Here is a 19,548-nt window from a genome sequence, read left to right as displayed (position 1 = left end):
AATCCCATCATGTTAAGTACACATCACTTTTCACCCTTTCCCAAGCAACCCCCAAAGTCAAAAAGTTCTTACACCACCCATACCCCTTCTTACAACTTTTGCCAAAAAAGTCAAAAAGTTCTTACACCCCCATCCCTCTCTCTCCCATCCATCACTCCATCACCCATCATTCTCTCTCTCTCTCTCTCTCTCTCTCTCTCTCTCTCCCTTACAAGTCTCTCTCTCATTCAAACTCTCCCATAGCAAAATTCATACGTATGGTCCTCCCATGGTGAGAAAATTTCATTTGTGAGGCCCACCTTTCCCACCCCTTCATCTCTCATCTCAACCATCCATTTTTCATCTTCCTCCATCAAAGAGGAGCACAAGGAGCTAAGGAAGCCAAGGGAGCAAGAAGATCAAGCGGTGGGTGTTTTTATAGGGTAGATTTTAATGTTTTTAAGATGGGCCAAGTGAGGCCAACCGATCAATGGTTTGGATCTCACTTTGGACCCTAAGGTGTGGCCAATGGCCCACTTGGATCATCATGATCGTTCCATGATGGGGCCATTCTCCATGGACCCCATCATGATGTTTATTTCCTTGTATGCTTAGGGTCATCTAGACCATCTATTTTAGTGGAGAAAGGATCTCCACCGTTGGATTTCAGTTCCATGGACCCCACATGTAATGGGACCAACTTGATGTATGATTTAGTGCAAGGGAGGGCCCATAGTGCCGGGGTCCCTCCATCACACGGTCTCACTCTCTATCCCTCTCCCTTTTTATTTTATTTTTATTTTTTGTGGTGATGATAATGAAGTTGTGTGGCCCACTTGAATGGACCCCACCATGAAGTAAGTATTTTACCCAAATTATTTATAAGTGGGGACCCACCTTATATATGTAGTACCATGCCATCCATCACTTGGTGGCCCACCTAAGCAGGGCCCACCTCCAACCAATATACAAAGTCCAGCGTCCAGGGACGCTGGACGTTGCTGGAAAGACACTAATATCAGTTTGTTTCCAAGGCTATGGGGGTGGTCCGTTTGTGTAGGCCCCACCTTGATGTATGTATTAAATCCATGTCGTCCATTCCTTTTTCAAGATTATTTTAGGCGTTGAGCCAGAAGATGGGACCAATCAGACTTCTAGGCGGGCCATAACATGGCAAACCGTACGCTCACCATTGAAACATCCCCTATTGCTTCTAGACATTGAAATATGCCCAATATTGGGCTTGTTTTGCTTGACTGGAAGCATGGAGGGCCATTGGACGGAGTGGATTATCGGACGTGGGCCCCACCTGTGAAAAACCTCAAGAAATCAATTTTAAAAATATATATATAAAATCAACACAGCAGCGTTGCTGCTGTGTCAGAAAGTGCAGCAGGCGCTGCCTGCGCGCCAGCGCCCAGCGGACGGGCGGATGTCATCTAACCCGTTCATCGGGTGGGCCACTCTCTGAAGTGGGCCCACCCCAAAAAAATCAACATGATCTAAAGCTCAGACGGCCCACACCATATGAAACAGTGGGATTGAACATTTACCTTTGAAACCCTTTTTGGGTCCACAGAAGTCTTGGATCAAGGTGAAATTTGTTGTCACCCTTCATCTAGGTCTGCTTGACCTTATCAATGGTTTGGATGGAATATAAACATTGTGGTGGGCCCCACATGGAGTCCACAATGATGTATGTGTTTCACCGTCTGGACAGTGGACGTGGAGCACACTGTGAATGTGGAGCCCACTGTGTGGGTGGGTGTACGTGTGCGTGTGTGTGGGTGCGTGTGTGTTGGTGTGTATATATTTATATATATAATATTATATTATATATAATATTATATGTTATATGTATATATACAATATTATATTATATATAATATTATATGTTACATATATATATATTATATTATATATAATTTATTGATGGTGGGAGGCCCATTTCAGTTCACTTGTGGGCCATGGTTGAGACCCACTTTGATGTATATGCAAGGCCCACTTTGATATACATAAGGCCCATTTAATGCATTAGGGGCCCATGGGTGGAGGCCCATTAAGACGTAATGGGGCCAATGGGTTGAGGCCCACTTGATGTACATATGGGGCCCAATTGGTGTGGCCCATTTGATACTCATAAGGCCCATGAGATTAGGCCCATTTAATGCATTATAAGGCCCACGGGTTATGGCCCATTGCAATGCACATAGGGCCCATTGGTGCGGCCCAATGATGTGGACCACTTGATGAATAGAAGGCCCATATGATATGGCCCATTTGACGTATTTAAGGCACAATGGGATGTACCTAAGGTCCATTGCAATGTATGATCCCAACATGATTTATGTAATAATGTTTACGTCAGGGCTATGCCTTGGGAGCAATGGTGGTTTGACGTCCACATTGCAAGTATAGTGTGGTTAAATGTCCGCATTATGACTTTCCCTAGGGCCCATTGTTAGGCTCGTACGTCTGATGTGTAGGCCGTCTAGGCCCATCTTTGTCATGATTATCATCCATCCTATATAACATGCTTAGTTCCATGATTCATGATCATATGCATCATACGTATGCTTGATATGAGAAATGACTGATCATAGCATATGCCTTCGAGCAGATTGTCTAGGGGCCCTGTACAGGGGTGTTGACCTACATGAGCGCACGATACGCGCAGAATTACTGTATGACTGGATAGTGTGATTCATGCATTTGCATTGTGTGATATGGTTACTGTACGCCTTAGCGACATCAGGGCCATAGCCTCCACAAGCATATCATGGATGGCCAGATCGGATACCGAAAATCTTATTTTACATGGGTTGCTATAGATATCCCTGGGTGAAAGTCCCTAAACCCTTAAGGTACCAGGAGGTTGCTCTAACGTCTAGACCGACTGGATGTATAAGCGCCAGTGTTGAATACCAGGAGGCAACGCTTTCCACTGTGTCGTGGTCGGTTGGAAGGGGGTGCAGCCTTACCCCCCCGAGAGGAGGGGGCAAAGCTAGGCTGAGTTTGACCAGCTCGAGGAATGAGTCCGCTATTGACGAGCCGAGCCCGATATTGGCAGGCGGATAGTGAGGTCTTTTCCACTCACCTTATTGCGCGCGATGGGGCGGCAATCTGGCTTGGAGTGTACTAGACCCCGGTGATATTCCAAATTTTTGAGCTGTATTGATATGTGGGATTAGATGAGGATTTGCATGCTTGAGTTGCATTTCGCATTGCATGGCCTTGGTATGGCCGACATCATTCTTTGCACTGCATGGCCTTGGTACGGCTAATGGGATTCTTAGCACTCATCAGCATGTTCCGCATTACTCTGATACTGCATAACTACATTACCACCTTGAGCATACACTTCCACCACCCTCTAAGCTTTTCTATAAGCTTATGCACAACCGTTGCGTGCAGGTGACGTTGGATCGCAGCAGCGCTGAGGCTTGGACGCGTGGCTGATCTTTTTGGAGCTTTTGGTCTATCATCATTGTATTTCCCTTATGCTCATTGTACTTGTAAAGTTTTTTATTATAGTGAAAATGTGATGGAGTTTTTGGTTGTTGTGTGTGGGTTATGCCTTTGGTTATGCTTATTACGAATTAAACTGATGTTGAAAATCCTCCTTGTAGCATCCCAGGATCGGAATCTGGCGAATGGGTGCTGGGAGCCGAGAATGGGGTTCTACGGAGGCTGTCGGCGCCAGATTCGGCGATCGGAAATTTTGTGAGCCCGGTCTCCGAGTTTGGGGCGTGACAGACATCCTCGCCATCCAAAATGGACAGATTGTGGGCCTTTCTCATGGCAAAAAATTAGGCAGATTTGAATCACATTAGGCATACAATAATAAAAAGAAAAAGAAAGTATGGATAAGGATTAGGGACTCATACTCTTTGCGGACGAGTAGGGCAGGGACGAGCGTGCAGGGCAAGGACGACGGATGAGTAGGGTAGGGACGAGCGTGCAGGGCAGGGACGACGGACGAGTATCTCCACCCTTTGCGTGCAGCGGACCAGCGGTGTAGGGCACCGGACAAGCCACAGGGACGAGAGAGAGAGAGGGAAGAAGAGGGACGGCTGGCCGGTCGCTGGGGGAGAGAGAGAGAGAGAGAGAGAGAGAGAGAGAGAGGGAAGGGGGTTTTCATTTTTGAATAGGCGTTGTTTGAAAACGACCCAGACGAGTAGGGTTTTTTTTAAAAGCGAGTTATATATACCGGTACACGAGTCGAGTACCGAGTCGAGTACTTCTCAACTCGTACTCTACTCGTTTTCTAAACGAGCCTTATAAACCCGCTCGTACTCGGCTCAAAATCACACGAGTTGAGTACGAGTCGAGTATTCCGAGTCGAGTTGAGCGAGTACTCGAGCCTTAGTCTGCTCGTGTACAGCTCTACTTCCAGTTGAGGCCACGCGGTCTCTTTTTATTGTGACCGACTCAAGAGTAGCCTTTGCCTCCTCAAGCTGGCCCTCCACAAAGATGGCCCGGGACTCAGCAAACGATTGTTGAGCCTCCGCTTCCGACCGCCAAGCTTCATCATCTGACAGCCTAGCCTCTGCATCCCCAGCTCGCCTAGCCAAGGCAGATACCTCGGCATGGGCCTTCAGCATGCAAGGAGCAAACTGTACAAGGAGAAAAGCTCTTTTAAAATTAAAGACAAAAGTCTGAAACAAAATAACTGAGAAAAGTAGCGATGTTACCTTGAGCAACAGCGTTCCGATCCTACCGAGCGTGTTGTCGACAGAAGACGACTCTAGAAGGTCGAAGAACTCTCCCGCGAACATTCGCCGACTCGCCCATGGAAGGATCTCTTCAACCTTCTGACGGAAGCCTATCCTCTCTTCCTCAGCTGCTCCCGTCATGTGCGGCTCGCTCTCCTCTATCCTCGGAGCAATGGGTGCCTCAGCCGGGTCTGGCTCAGGAGCCTCTCGAGGCTGTTCAGAGGCCGCCGCTACCGCCTCCTCCGTAACCGCCTTTGAAGTGGCCGCTTCCATCGCCTCTGCCACCTCTGTACCTTCCTCGACCTCGATAACGGACGAAGGAGCAGAAGGGGAGATCCTCGCTGGGCCCTTCGAGATCGTTTTGTGCCCCTTCAAGGCCCGGGAGCTCGAGTAGGGCGGGGGTTAGACTTGAGATGGGGGACGAAGAGTGGGCCGAGCCTCAGACATGTCTACATTTAGAACAAGCGTCAATACAGTTAGACATGCAAAAAAAAAAGGTCTCTCACCGGTCACAGCGGAGTCGAAGCCCCACTTGAAAAGAAGCTCCGGTTGGAGAAGCCTCTTACAAGATCTCGTTTATGGACTCAGAGCTCGGAAATTCTGAATCCGAGTCAGTGAGCCCGAGTCAAGCTTTGGATGATGTCTCGGTATTACTGAAAGAGAGAAGTCGCATCAGTAAATCAGCGAAAATGCAATTAAGTAAAAACAGTTACCCACATCAACTTTACCTGCCGCGCAAAAAGCTCGAGGGACGAAAGGGCGGATAGGCCTTGTCTCGGCAGACTCCAATCTATCGAGGGCTCAAAACCTCCTATCCCCTCTAGTGCTTGTTCGATGAAGGAGGGTCGGTTATTAAAGGCTCGCCGGTGTTTCGCCAAGAGCAGAAGAAAAACCGGCTGGGATGTTGAGGGTGCGCCCTCACTTGGTACAAGTGGAGAAACTCATTCACACTTAGCTCGGGCTACCGCATCTCAGCTTAGAGCACCGCACAACCGAACAAGTCTCTCCACTCGTTCAGCACAACCTGACCCGGAGCTATGCATCATCTGAAAAAGTAATCAGAGATCACATGTAATGCAACATGGAAAATCGCAACTGCCCCGGGTGAAGGTTGGTCGAGTAGCTCTCCAAGCCAAGGGAGAGTCAAAATGACCGAGTCCGGAATGTGATTGTGGAACCGGATTTTAGACAGCTCCTCTGTTGTTATCACCGAAGGCACAGGCCTTTTAACCCGCTCTTCGGTTTCAACTTCCTCTTCACCGCCCTCCTCAGAATCAGAACGACTAGAGGAGCCTCCAACGGCCATACGCACAGGAGGTGAGTCCAGCGCCTCCACCAACACCACTGGCCTCTCTGCCGGAGGGTCCATAACCCTCTGCGAATGGTGAAATAGGAGGTCTACCTCTCCAGCAACCTCTGCCAACAGTCAGGGTGATTCCGAAGCCACCCAAAAGCCGCTCGCTTCACCCTCACCACTATATTCTCCCTCCCTAGGGCTTGCAGGGCCTGACATTGATAAAAGAAAGGGAGGAAGAAGGAGCTCACCGGGAGAAGTCTGAGATTGCCGGAAACGAGCGAAGGAAAGGATTACTACATTGGGGTTCACAAGAAGGAGCAAGGAGATGAAGAAGAATTGCAAAAGAGGCGCGAAAAATGCTGCAAGCGTGCTTAGGGCGACCCTTTTTATAGGATCGCCAAATGGCTCCAACATTAAATGAGGAGCCGAAACGACGTCTCCGCGGGCACCCCGGCTTTACACGTGGCAGCACCCCACGTGTTACCGCCGAATGCTCTGCCACGAGTCCGATTCTCATACGTCTTGGCGGCGGAGCGACGGCCAATCCACTCGTGTGACCTTGGAAAGCGAACCAACTCATGGTCAAGCGAGGCGACATGTCTCAAAAGTTGCGCGAACCGCCCTGCAATCAATAAATGCTTCATCATTACTCAGCTCAAACACAACCCGACTCAATCCAGAAATACTCCTCGACCGCCTTGAGGCGATGCACGGAGTAGGGGGGCTTACTGTTGTGGCAAAAATATAACAAGTCCTTGAGTCGACTTGAGGGTCAAAGAAGTCAAGTGAAGCAATGGCTCGGACTCGTCGGCCGCCGAGTCCGAGTAAGGCCCAAAGTCTACAAGAACACTGGATGAAGAGATGTAGCTTGGACCGTGAGGCACCTTGCTCGGCCGTAGCATGAGCATCCTAAGCCATGAAGCGAAACCTCTAAGGGAGGAAGTGCACCTCAAGGCTCAATCAAAAGCCTCACAGAGGAAAGCCCAAGCCGACTTAAGATCAGTCAGCCCTAGAGCCGTCCGAACTTTAGTCCAATTCAAAGATTGAGTCGGCCAATAAAGTACGTGGAGATTAGCTGTAAAACTTATCTCGGCGTGACCAAATAAGAGTCAGCCAAGCTTTGTTATTCTATATCCGGAAGTTACCTAGTGAAACTCTGGATTTCTACTTGAGATTGTCGAAGATAAGGCTATAAAATCCCTAAAAATCCAAGAATATCAGGGATTACGGATCCCAAGAGATTGAGATCAACTCTAATTATGGGAACCCTACGGGTCACGACACCATTATAAAAATGGAGATCTTCATGGTAAAAGGTATGCAAAAACTCTCGCCCTAAAACCTCTACCAAAAGACCCGGGTTCTGACTTAAGCATCGGATGACTTAAGCATCGGAGAGTCCCCTGGTAAAGCCAGGGTCACCTTTTTCCTTCTTCCTGTGCAGTGCAGGTCCAAGGGTCATTACGGGAGCGAGCCGAAAACAGCATCAACATAAAATTTTGCTATTTTAACTTGAAAAACAGTAAAATCCCTAAACTACTCATTATATAACCACATATTTAAATTTTAAAATATTTATTCATTTACATTAAATATTTTAAGAAATTTATTTTTGAAGAGATTTGCCTGATAATATCCTAAGAAAAACCTCAAAATCCGAAAATCTCACGAGATATTTCCAGGCCGAGAGATTGCTGAAAACGAGATTTATCGCAGTAGTCTTATTATTGACTGACAATTGATCGATGGCCCGTCCATGACATGTCTTGCCAAATGAGCAGTCTGGTTCTTGTACATGTATGGGAACCTGTGTGCAAGAACCCATGTACAATTAGCACTTAATTAGCACTCTTATTAAAGGAGTGCACAATTTTTTTTGTTCTTCTTTTTGGAGTGATAGAAAAAGGATTGAGCGTACATGTTAGACATAGTTTATCTGAAACTCACAGTCAGCTTGTTAACAAGAATACAAAATTCGAGTTTCTCATTCAAAACTTCATTGAGAATCAGATTCCGACTGACAAACAGGGAGGTAGTATGTATCTAGCTGCCAGTATTTCTGCTTCACACCCTTCCACACTTCCTCTCCCAAGCAATCTTTAACAGGTAAAGGAATGAACTGTGTGGAGTAACCTGAATTCCCAAGTTCCAGCGAAACCAGTTGACAGTACACCATATGGAAAAAGGCATTGCCTCCACAAAGGCCATTGAAGAATGAATAGATCCCACCAGGCTTCAACAGCTTAGGAAGATGCTGGTGGAACTCCCTCAGATCTTCGTAATACTCCCCATAAGTGTCGAAGAATATCCCTGTACAATTACACAAATACATATTAAACGGCATCAAAGTTGGAAAATAATGATGTCTGAAAATTGCAGCCTGATATTAGTAGAAAGATTCTGAATTTTTGCTTGAATGAACCTCTCATACAAGCAGTTGGAAAATGATGATCCCCCAATAAATAAATAAATAAAATGTAATTTGGTTATTGACATTGCTGGTAAGGGCTCTCATGGTAATAACCTTTGGCTAAACATGAAAACTCAACTTCGCCCAATCAACTCGACCTGATCATATACCATCGAGACTTGGGGGAAAAAATCAATTTAGTCAAGACCTAAAAGAAACTCGACTTGACTCAACAGAACGCGGAAAGTACTCCAAGAAACTTGACAAAACTCAACTCGCTAAGACTCCACAATATTTATATATTATCACACTATTGAATAAAAATTTCCTATCTTGGTATTCAAGATTAAAAAAACTTGACTGGGTTTCTTGACAGAGTCATAGGCCTTCCAATCAAGCTTTAGAGTTTCTAAACCTTGGTTTAAGAGAGAAGATTTCATAAAGTCTTGAGGTTCAGGATATGATCTTCGGTATCACTGGATTGTTGGCTTCTCTTCCTTTTTTATGGGATGCTCTTATCAACCTTGTCTTCCTTTTTAGCTTTTTCGTTCATTTTGGTTTTAAGTTTTAACAAAATTGTGTTTTTTAATGGCTTTAATAATACTTTTTCCTGCCATTCAAGAACAAGAGAGAGAGAGAGAGACAGTTCTAGGTATTCACTTTTCTAGGTGTTGGGCCTTTTGGCCCCATGACAATTCCTCAACGTATATTCTATTTCTTCTGTAAGAAAGTGGCACTTGAAAAAACCATACTAGAAACTATAAAATCAAATTCATTTGTACACATGCACCATAAGTCTAAGAATTGTAGGATTAAGTTTAATCAAGGTATACAATTCTAGGGCTGAAAGTTTTTACTGTACCATTTTGGCTTTAAGCTTTTACAATTGAGACAATGTTTCAGTGATCCAAATAGAAGATAGGATGGACCCCACTGTTGAAAGGGCTAGCACCAAAAATCCTTAGATGGGAAGATCATGTGCCTTTAATTTGTTCCCAGAAAAGAAACAGTTGAGCCAATTCGCATTCAACCAAGAAAAGGCAACTTGTTCTATAGGATTTCTACTGTGGGGCTTTTCGTGTGCGGGCATACAATGTCAGGCCCATGCCTCAACAGTTTGAAAATCTCAACCATGCTTCAATCTGTACAAGGTGAAAAGCTAAATATTTTGTAGAAACTCTCGGCACAACCGTCGTATAAATTATAATACCTCAAATATAATAAACTAAAATTCATAACCACAATTAATTGGCGAATAGGTGAAATAAAAGAAATAACAACAGCAAAGAAACATAATTGGTCATTTGAGTTACCATCATAAGATTCAAGCTGAGGAAGAACATCTTGCCAGCGACCAAATATTATCTTCACATTATCCTTGTCTCCCCATCCGGACCGAAGCATCCGATCATAAACCTCTGGATGCGCCTCAATAATAGTGTGTGTAGTGGGTGCATACTGTTGAATAGCTGTGTCTACAAGACCCATCCCAAACCCGATGTTAAGAACGTGACCACCACCACAGCAAATAGCTTTTGCATGAGCCTCCATTAGTGGTTTCTCCCAAGCCATCATGACTGCTTTGCTATTAGAATCCATTAGCCTATCCTCACTAAAAACAACCCTCTCTTCCAAGTAATCCACGTTTAGATCGCCACCTTCTTTATTTGTTGTTCTCGCTATCGTTCCTAGCACCAGCTCAGCTTGAATCCCTGTCGAACATTCAAGAGCCATCAGCAAAACCAAAGATACAGAGGTGATTTGTAATAAAAACCAATCTTCTAGTTAAGCGTATAATACAACATGATATATCTGTTGTGTTTCTATGATGGGGCTATTTATTTACTTAAATGCTACAATTAGGCATGCTCAATGCACACAACCATGCATGCTTGATAATGACTGTCCACACACCTATACATGGGCAATGTATACGCCGCATACACGTATCTCAATCCAAACTGTTGAAATCATGAGATAGGAACAGACCAAGGTATTCAAAACAGTTATGTAACGGCTGTTATGTTATGGTAACGGCCATAACCGTTATGTTACAGGGCCGTAACGGCCGTTACAGAAAAAACAGCCTGTAACAGTCCTGCAACGGACCTGTAATGAACCAAAAACATGTTTTTTTAGGGAAAAAAAAAAGCCGTAACGGCCATTATGGCCTGCATCATAACAGTAATGGCAGTGGCCGTTTCGGCCACCGTTACCGTTATTGAACATCTTGGAACAGACTGATCAAAATTCAGGTTGGTTGAGCAATCCCGATCTATGATCACTCCATATTTGTTTGTTGACTTTGGACCATTGATAAATTTTAGTTGTAACCATTCTTTAGATGGCCACCACGCAGTCACTAGAATCACCTTTGTAGTGCAATTTCTGGTTAGTGAGTCATCTACATATAGGCCCCATGAGATGTTTGGCTTGAGGTATCTGTACGACACGTATATATGTCATTGTGCACGTCAATGGACCATCACACTCCACTAGAGTACCATGTAATGTGTTTTTGAAATGTTTAGTTCTTACTTTGAGCAGTGCTAATTCCTTACTCTCCATCTTTGAGCGCCAAAACACAAGTGCACCACTCATGCAGGTCTGAAGAAGTTAATCGGATGTTACCCCCAGCTCCTATAGCCATCCCAATTATCAGGTGAGCAAGAAATGCACATTGAATGTAGACTGTTGATTATCATTTTTCTAACTATTGATTGAGTCATGCATGTGTTTCCCATGTAATAAATGGATTATGATTTTTGTGCTAACCTTCATCAAACGGCACCAGCCTGTGAACATGCAAGAACTACCTTGGCAGATGTGAACTGATCACATTTGGTGCTTGAAGATGTGGCACTTGAAATTAGCATTCCTCCTTTACATTTATCGTGGAGAGGTAGTGGATAGCGTTCCACTACGATGACATGGTCCGTGCCTCATCATCCCAACAATTTGGGGTCAGAATTATGAATCCTTTTACTAATCATATTCAAAACAAGAATTCTCATGATTGTGAGGGGGAAAATTTTTTATGGGAAATAACTGATGAGGGTTATAATTATAATCTAGTCAATTGAGATGATGTTCAAGAATCAAGTAAGACGGAGGCCTAGGGATTGACTGATCCAAGAAAGCAAACTGGACTTTCCTGGTGAAATGGAGTGGTGTGTATAGGAGTTGTCGCTAAATACGGTGATTGCCATAGGGTTGGCCTTTGGGCCAAGTAGTGAGAGGTAATAACTCTCTCATATAGAAAGAGATAGAAGTTTGATGATATCTCCATAGATGTCAGGCTACACTCACCTTCTTTAGGCACATTGCACCCTTCGTCCTCCACTCGCCTAGACCTACTCTGGAGATTCAGGTGCAACAAGGGAGTCTACTTCGCCTACTTCGCAAAAACACCAATTGAATTTTGATTTAACCACCCTAACACAAGGTGTCAAATGACTCAAATCTAAAATTGATGATGGTGAGAGAGGGAGCTTCAGGGGGATTGGGGTCAGTCTCCTCTTTCTTCTACATTTCCTAGACTACACTCCCTTGCTAGGAAGAACACTGTTGTCATGGAGTCCTATGAGCTTGTGGATGGTAAGTGTGTTTGGTTGCTTCATTTCAACCAAAACTTGTGGGACCACAAGATCTCCATAGTAGTAAAAAATCATGATATCCTTAATGTGTCAGCCCTTAATCTCTTTGAGAGGGACGACTATATCTTGGCCCTGAGCACCAATGGTCCATTCCCGGTCATTTCCTAGAAACCTCTAATGGGCAAAAGTGTGGCGGTCGGGTGCCCTGCCTTGAATCAATGTGCTCTACTAGACAGCTACTGCCGAAAAGATCTTAACAACAAATAAGCCCCAAAAAAGGAACAAGTCTCACCCTAGCATATGCTTCATGTGCCATAGAGGGAATCAGTTGACCACCCATTCATCAGGTGTGAGGCAGCTATTTATATTTGGAACATAATCCTAGTTTGTTTGGAATGAGTTGGGTTCTTACAGGCTCCATTGACAAGCTAACGGATAGTTGGAGGAGTTTGACCTTTCAATCTAAGAGGCAAGATTCTTTGGAAGATGTTGTCACTTGCCATTCTGTGATGGATTTGAGCACAAAGAAATAGCAATACTGTTGAGAATAAAACCATGAGCATTTTCCATGTGGCAGCCAAAATTAAATTGTCATTGCTAAGGTAGGCCTTTGTCTGAGAAGAATTAAAGGGTTTTCTAAGTGTTGGATATCCTTATAGATAGGAGTTTGATTTTTTGAGGCCTACAATTAACACAATAGTTGTTCAGCAATAGGCATTATGGATTAGAGTTATGCTAGATGTGAGGATGATGCTATTAAGTCTTCCTATTCAAGGATGACAAGTAATGTTTCCTCAAATAGAGCCAATTTATTAGCTATAAAAATGGGGGAGGAAATCTTCGTTAATCAAGTGGTCCCCTTTATTGGTGGAAGTTGTTTCCCATAATATGATGGCTTGGACTTTTGGGAGTTGCATTACCATATAGTGTGGTGATAAATTATCATTAAATTATGCAGGAAGCTAACTGTGTGCCGATATATTATCTAAGGAGTCTGACGCAAAACAATTAGCCACTTGCTCTCAGAGCTCGAACTGATAGAGCATGACAAATTAATCCCTTTATCTCATAGCCCAGGCCCCACATCTCATGGGTTAGGACCTCGGCTGAACCCCCCTTCATGGGCCTCATATCAAATGGGTACTGCTTCACATGGGTGGGGCCCGCCTCACACGGGCCACCCACCCCGAGTGTGTCCCCACATCCCACGGGCTACCCCACTCGAACTCAGTGTGAAAATGCTCCTGCATTAATTAGCCCCAGTGAGAAGTCTCAAACACGAAACCTCTCACTCTGATACCAATTTGACGCAGACCAATTAGACACTTGCTCTAAAAGCTCGAATTGATAGAGCATGGCGAATTAATCCCTTTATCTCATAAGCTTAGGCCCCACATCTTGTGGGTTAGGACCTCGGTCGAATCCCCCTCATGGGCCCCACATCACATGGGAACCGCCTCACACGAGCCACCCGCCTCACACGAGCCGCCCACCCCGAGTGTGTCCCTGCATCCCACGGGTTACCCCACTCGAGCCTGGTGTGAAAATGCCCCTGCATTAGAGTCCTTCATTCTTCTCTCAACCAACAGAAGTATTTAACAAAGCTTGGAGGAAATTAAGGTTGAGCTACTCGTGGAAGACTACGTAATGTAGGGGCATTTTCACACCGAGCTCAAGTGGGGTGGCCTGTGGGATGCAGGGGCACACTCGGGGTGGGCGGCCCATGTAAGGCGGTACCCATGTGAAGTTGGGCCCACGAGGGGAGTTCGGTCAAGGTCCTAACCCATGAGATGTGGGGCCCGGGCTATAAGATAAAGGGATTAATTCGCCATGCTCTATCAGTTCGAGTTTTTAGAGCAAGCGGTTAATTGTCCTGCATCATTACGTCAAGACACACGTGGTACAAACACTACCTTTGTTTCTCACGTGAAACCTATCAAAGAGTCTTCTCAAGGCAAGGCAAAGTTCAAGAAGATGACATTCCCGTTCAAAGGCAAATGGAAACACACATACTAAAAGAAAAGGAATTAGAATAGTAAGGGAGTCAACTGTTTCTTTGTTGGAAAATTCAACACTATCAGTCAAATTGACTGACAAAGAAAAGAAAGAATCCTGGTAACAACTAGAAGGACAATCAGGAACATTAGGAACCAAAGAACAAGGATTATTAATACGTATTCACAAAATCCATAAAGGTGGACACAGACCAAAAGAACTGGTGGATTAACCGTAGTCTATATGTCACATCTCCAGGACTAAGAACGGGTTGGAGGAAGTCCACATAATTCCAACAGGAGATTTGTGTGCTTATATGGGTAATGATACCTACTGTGATGTCCTAGGAATTGGCTGATACCAAATTCCACTGCCTTCTGAAAAGTCATTCTACCAGAAATATTTTTTTTTGGTCATAACAGCCATTATGGCCCATTTTCTAAAGGTGACAACGGTGGCCGGCCACCATTACCATTATGGGAATACCTTGGGTCCAATCAATGTTTTCATAATCATTATCGTATCGCAAATCATAATAAGGGTTGAATCAAATCATATCTTTAAAAAAATAATAATAAAAATAAAAAAATAAAAAAATAAAAAAATAAAAATGAAAACTTACAAAAAAAAAATCAGAAAATATAAGAAAACATATCAATGATACATTTTCCATCAATATGCACTAAGAAAAGTAACATATCATGACATTATCAATTAAGAGTTCGTATAACGAGTGTATATGTGTCATAGTTACTCATAATAAAGTTTAAATCATTCCAAAAAAGTGTTAACACCAACTCAAGGGACTTCAAATAATGTTCCCCTCAAAACATAAATGCTATCATGTTTTAAAGTCAAAAGTCATTATGTGCAGTTCCTGATGAGACCTTCAAAGATGAATCTTTAAATAACTTTTTATATATTATAAAAAGAATTAAATTAACATATGAGTTTAAAATCACATATCAAATCCAGGAAAAACAAACTTGAATTCAAGACATGTAACAAAGAAAAACAAACTATAGGTCCTTAAGTTGAACTAAAATCCCAACCATCATTATCATAATTCATATAGGTCAACACAATGGCAAGCATCAATAAAAACACAAGTCATAGACCACTTGAGAGGTAAGAATTATATATATATATATATATATATATATATATATATTCACACACGCGCGCGCGCGCGCACACACAGATTCTCAAAGTTCTTACCGATTTAAAAAAAACATAAAAGCAAAAGCTAAGGGGTTGTTTGGATGCCTGTAAATGGGCCAAGTTGTAAATGATTTATTGTGTTTGGATGGCCTCTTTTGCCTGTAAATCATTTACATGTTATAAATCATTTACAGCATTTACCCCCATCTCATTTGTGGGAAAAAAGTCCAGATTTCATTTACAGCCTAACAGCTATAAATGGAAAGATTGGCTCCCCATTTATAAGACTTAAACAATTTACAGGCTATCCAAACACCGCCAATCATTTATCTGTAAATCATTTATAGCTTAGAGCCAAACAGGACATGCTCTAAATGATTTACACCTGTAAATCATTTACAACTTAAACCATTTACATGAATCCAAACAACCCCTAAATAAATAATTTTAAAAGAAGAGAATAAGGATAATTTGAATCATAAATTTGAAATCAAACCATAAATCGAAGGATTCAGATCATAGAATCATAGGATTCACAAAAAGCAATTCAAATCGTTTTGCCTATGAATCAACTTAGATTGTAAATGATAAATCACAAATAGTAGGATCTTGACAATTATGGTCCATTCAACAGCTTGGTTCATCTACTTGTTAGGTTCATCACGGATTGTGTGTGATTCTAAAGATTAGTTTCATCACGGATTGTGTGTGATTCTAAAGATTCACTTCCTTTAGGCAATCTTAACCCTCCCATCCGTGCTTGGAAAAATGATTGTATAAAAACTAAGGCCAAACCAAGGGTGGAAGGCAAGGTATTTCATAATGGTAACGGTGGCTGTAATGGCCACCACCGGTACCTATACGATATGGGTTGTAAACGGCCGTTACAATATCCTTTTTATTGAAAAGAAAAAAAACTCGAAAAACTTGTATCAGCCCTATAATGGACCGTTACATCCTTTACAAGGGGCCTGTAAACAGTCATTACCACCTCGTAACTTGTAATGCTTGCCACCATTACCTTTATGTAACAGAATTTACAACCCTGCAACGGCTGTTACAGCACACCATGGTGGAAGGATCATCTGATCAGTGCAATTTATGCAAAATAGTCCATGAAATGAGTTCTTGATTTAATGGCCAGTGCATATCGATCTATTGGACTATTGAAGTGAAACCCAATGCCACTAGGAGCACTGTAACTTATAATGCTCTAAGAGCATTGAAGCATCTCTTTTGATCATGGGCAGTGATTATAGACTTTGTTTTGCTAGCGTTATTTTAGTAATTATAGATATTACTTTAATGATGTGATGTTATTTCATAATTAGATGTTTGGTTTTATGTATTAGTTACTAGTCCCTGGTGTTGACCCGACCTAAGCCGAAATGTACTGTGCTTGGCTATTCAGTGCCTTGGGTTGGGACGCTATTCAGTACTTTGGGTTGGGTCTCAGGAGGTCGTGGCACCTGAGCCACCGAAGTCTGCACCCTACATGCAATAATCCAAAGCCGAGGGGAGGCATTTACTCCAAATAAATAAATAATAAAAGAAAAAAGGTAAGCTAGCAAATGGTCCACATTAGAAGTACAGGATGTCCCACACGGTTGCAAGGTTGGCACGTGTGCAGCGTGCAAAGCGGCGTGCAGAGAGTTGAGAGAGATGAGATACCGGCATTGAGGAGGAGGTCGAAGGCTTCCTGATGGCCGAGTTCCATAGCAAAATCTCCAGCAGAGAGATTGGAGGGGGAGAGGGCGTTCCAAGGGGCTCCAGCTTCCAGCAAGGCCTCTACTATGGACGCGTGTCCCTGGTGGGCCGCGTGCATCAATGGGGTCATCCCCTGACCGTCGAAGTAGGATACGTCGACGCCTGATGCAATCAGGTCCCTTGCCTTGGCGCCGTCGCCTGACCTGCACGCTACGCGCAGCTGCTCTTCCATCCTCTCTGAAGTGAGCCCTCCCATCAGGTCTCCGTTTCGCTGCTCAGACGGCTTTTAGCTATGAGAAATTTTTTCATACTCTGGCACAAAGAGATGGATGATACGCATGCACTTAGAAATTGCATGTGCAAAAAGGGCTCTCTCGGGAGCTTGTAAATGGAGGTGAATGGGAAATGAAATTTGGGGGCTGTTTGATTTTAAAGTTTCCTAGTAAATACCTGTGAAAAAAAAAAAAAAAAGGTAATTACGATTAACTTCACCTGTATGAAATAGGCAAGGAATTAGAAAATGGGTCCAAAAAACCATGTTTTTGATGATTTAAACTTGTGGGCCGCATCATGATGTATCTGACTTATCCATACCATCCAACCTTTTTAACGGCACATTTTAGGGTATGGGTCCAAAAATGAGGCAAATTCCAAAGTCAAGTAGGCCACACATTAAGAAAAAATTATTATAAATATGTCAACCGTTGAAAGCTATATTCTCCTTAGGGCCAACACTGATGTTTATTTGTCATCCAACCTGTTCATAAGGTCAAAGAGTCATAGTTAAAGGGAAGAAAGAAAAAAAATATATATCAGTTTGATTCAAAACTTCTAGGGCCCTCAGAAATCTTTCAATGGTAGGAGCTCAATTCCCACAATTTCTTATGGTGTGGTCCACTTGAGCTTTATATCTGCCTCATTTTTAGGCTCATGCCCAAAATGATTTGGCTGAAGGAATGAACGGTGTGAACAAGGCATGTATATCGTGGTGGGCCTCACAAATGTAACATTGCTTTTCTTTACCTGATCGTGAGATATATAATTGAAGGTTGTTGTCAACGTCACCTTGAAAATGCAGTTGTAAATTTGGATGTAAATAATTTTTACCCATTTACTATGAATTACCACTGTAATTGGAAAATCAAACAGCCCACAATGATTGTGATAAACCCATTGAATATATACTTTGCCTTAAAATGATGAATTTCCAAGTTTCGAATGAGCCACAAGCACAAGATCACATAACAAATGATTGTTAACCGTTGATATACATGGACAATGTTTGATGGCGTTGATCATTGTATTAAAGTAATTATAGTGATGCAATTGATAATCTTATTATTATGGGGGTATCATTAGTGGGTCATGTGTCCAATAGATTAATAATCTAGTGACACACATATTGCACATGCAACTCTTTGAAGGATTTTAGATGTAATCCAAGCTTTGCCGGTGGATTTCAAACCCCCTCTTTGAGGGGAGTTGAAACCCCCAGTTACTTTATGGTGCTAAACAACAAGGGGATTAGAAATCCCCTCAATTCCCCTAGAATCCATAGTGCCAAACGAGCACTTATAAGTATTGTAATGTCTTAAAAAAGTCATGATATTTGAAAATAAGTACATTTTTTCATAACAACTTGTTTGGTAAACATAAATTACAAATGTAAGAAAATTGACAAATTTTCATGTTCGCTTATATTGTCTTATTTCTATCTTTTGTAAAGTACGAGACAAAATCTACCATTGTCGTGCCTCTGAATTTGGCACGCCTATGCCCAATACAATAAAAAAATTAATACTTTTCCTCAAATAAAGTCGAGTACATGAATAATATGAATCTTTCATGTTTGCTACGTGCAATGATGTGTAGACACTGGAAGGTAGATTCCCCGAGGGTCCAGGAGATCTACTCTCTTCTTTCTACTTGATTGTCTCGCTCGAGGGCTTTTGTGATGGGGTAAATGTGTTATATTTGACAAGAGTCGTCACCAACCAAGTATTACGATTCTACAATTGATTAGAGCCCGTTGAAATACTTAAAGTTGAGAACCCAAAGATTATTAACCCTAAGATGACTCATGAGTTTATGTTCTAAAGATTTTAAGTAAGAGACCACAGTCATAGATAGGGAAGGTGTTAGGCACCCCCTCTGCCTGTACGAATGTACAGTTTTTTACTTCACAAGATCTAAGTAATTTATGAAGAATAAGGATAGTTCTCGTGTGTAAAAAAGTAATGCGATGCAGTAGTGGAGGTGTTTGATCAATTCGAATTTCTGATGGCCATGATCTGACTATATCGGCAAGTCACGAAGCATACGTTCGAAATGATCAAGTACATGGTGCAAAGGATGCTTTGATAAAAAATGACCAACCAAGGTTTCTGGTGGACCTTTTGCGATTATATTGGCAGGTCTCGGAGCAAACGTCTACCAATTAGATACGTTAGAAACAATCTAATGCAATGTGTATGCTAAATGACGGCTAATTGGATAAGGTTTCTAATGTGCAAGATCTTATTATATCGGCAAGCCACGGAGCATATGCTCACCAGTTAGACATGTGAAAACAATGAAATGCACTATAATGCTGATGTATATGATGAGCAAGGGGGTTGAGAAGGGAACAAATTTTGCATGATGTTGATGCACTAATTTGATGAAACGAATAGAGGCTTGGATAGTAGG

At 42.7% G+C, this 19,548-nt stretch overlaps 1 protein-coding gene across 1 annotated transcript; it reads right to left on the bottom strand.

The window, feature by feature from the left end:
* Window positions 1-7,817: 7,817 nt before the first annotated feature.
* On the bottom strand, window positions 7,818-17,275 carry LOC131219012 (protein arginine N-methyltransferase 2). Its single transcript, XM_058213972.1, has 3 exons — window positions 16,825-17,275; window positions 9,715-10,113; window positions 7,818-8,301 (listed from the first exon to the last, which is right to left on the bottom strand). The coding sequence occupies exons 1-3, from the start codon at window positions 17,114-17,116 to the stop codon at window positions 7,988-7,990; spliced, it is 1,005 nt and encodes a 334-aa protein (XP_058069955.1). The 5' UTR covers window positions 17,117-17,275; the 3' UTR covers window positions 7,818-7,987.
* Window positions 17,276-19,548: the final 2,273 nt, after the last annotated feature.

Source organism: Magnolia sinica, chromosome 11 (genome assembly GCF_029962835.1).
Source record: "Magnolia sinica isolate HGM2019 chromosome 11, MsV1, whole genome shotgun sequence".
In the NCBI taxonomy this organism is placed as follows: domain Eukaryota; kingdom Viridiplantae; phylum Streptophyta; class Magnoliopsida; order Magnoliales; family Magnoliaceae; genus Magnolia; species Magnolia sinica.
The sequence above is the reverse complement of the archived record's forward strand: the minus strand, read 5'-3'. Positions and strand labels throughout refer to the sequence as shown.

What these genes read in the sequence shown, in the direction of transcription:
- LOC131219012 (XM_058213972.1), bottom strand. Translation starts at nt 17,116, where the DNA reads ATGGGAGGGCTCACTTCAGAGAGGATGGAAGAGCAGCTGCGCGTAGCG. An exon ending in CGACCTCCTCCTCAATGCCG is followed by an intron (nt 10,114 to 16,824) that starts GTATCTCATCTC and finishes AATGTTCGACAG; the next exon opens with GGATTCAAGCTGAGCTGGTG. An exon ending in TCAGCTTGAATCTTATGATG is followed by an intron (nt 8,302 to 9,714) that starts GTAACTCAAATG and finishes GTAATTGTACAG; the next exon opens with GGATATTCTTCGACACTTAT.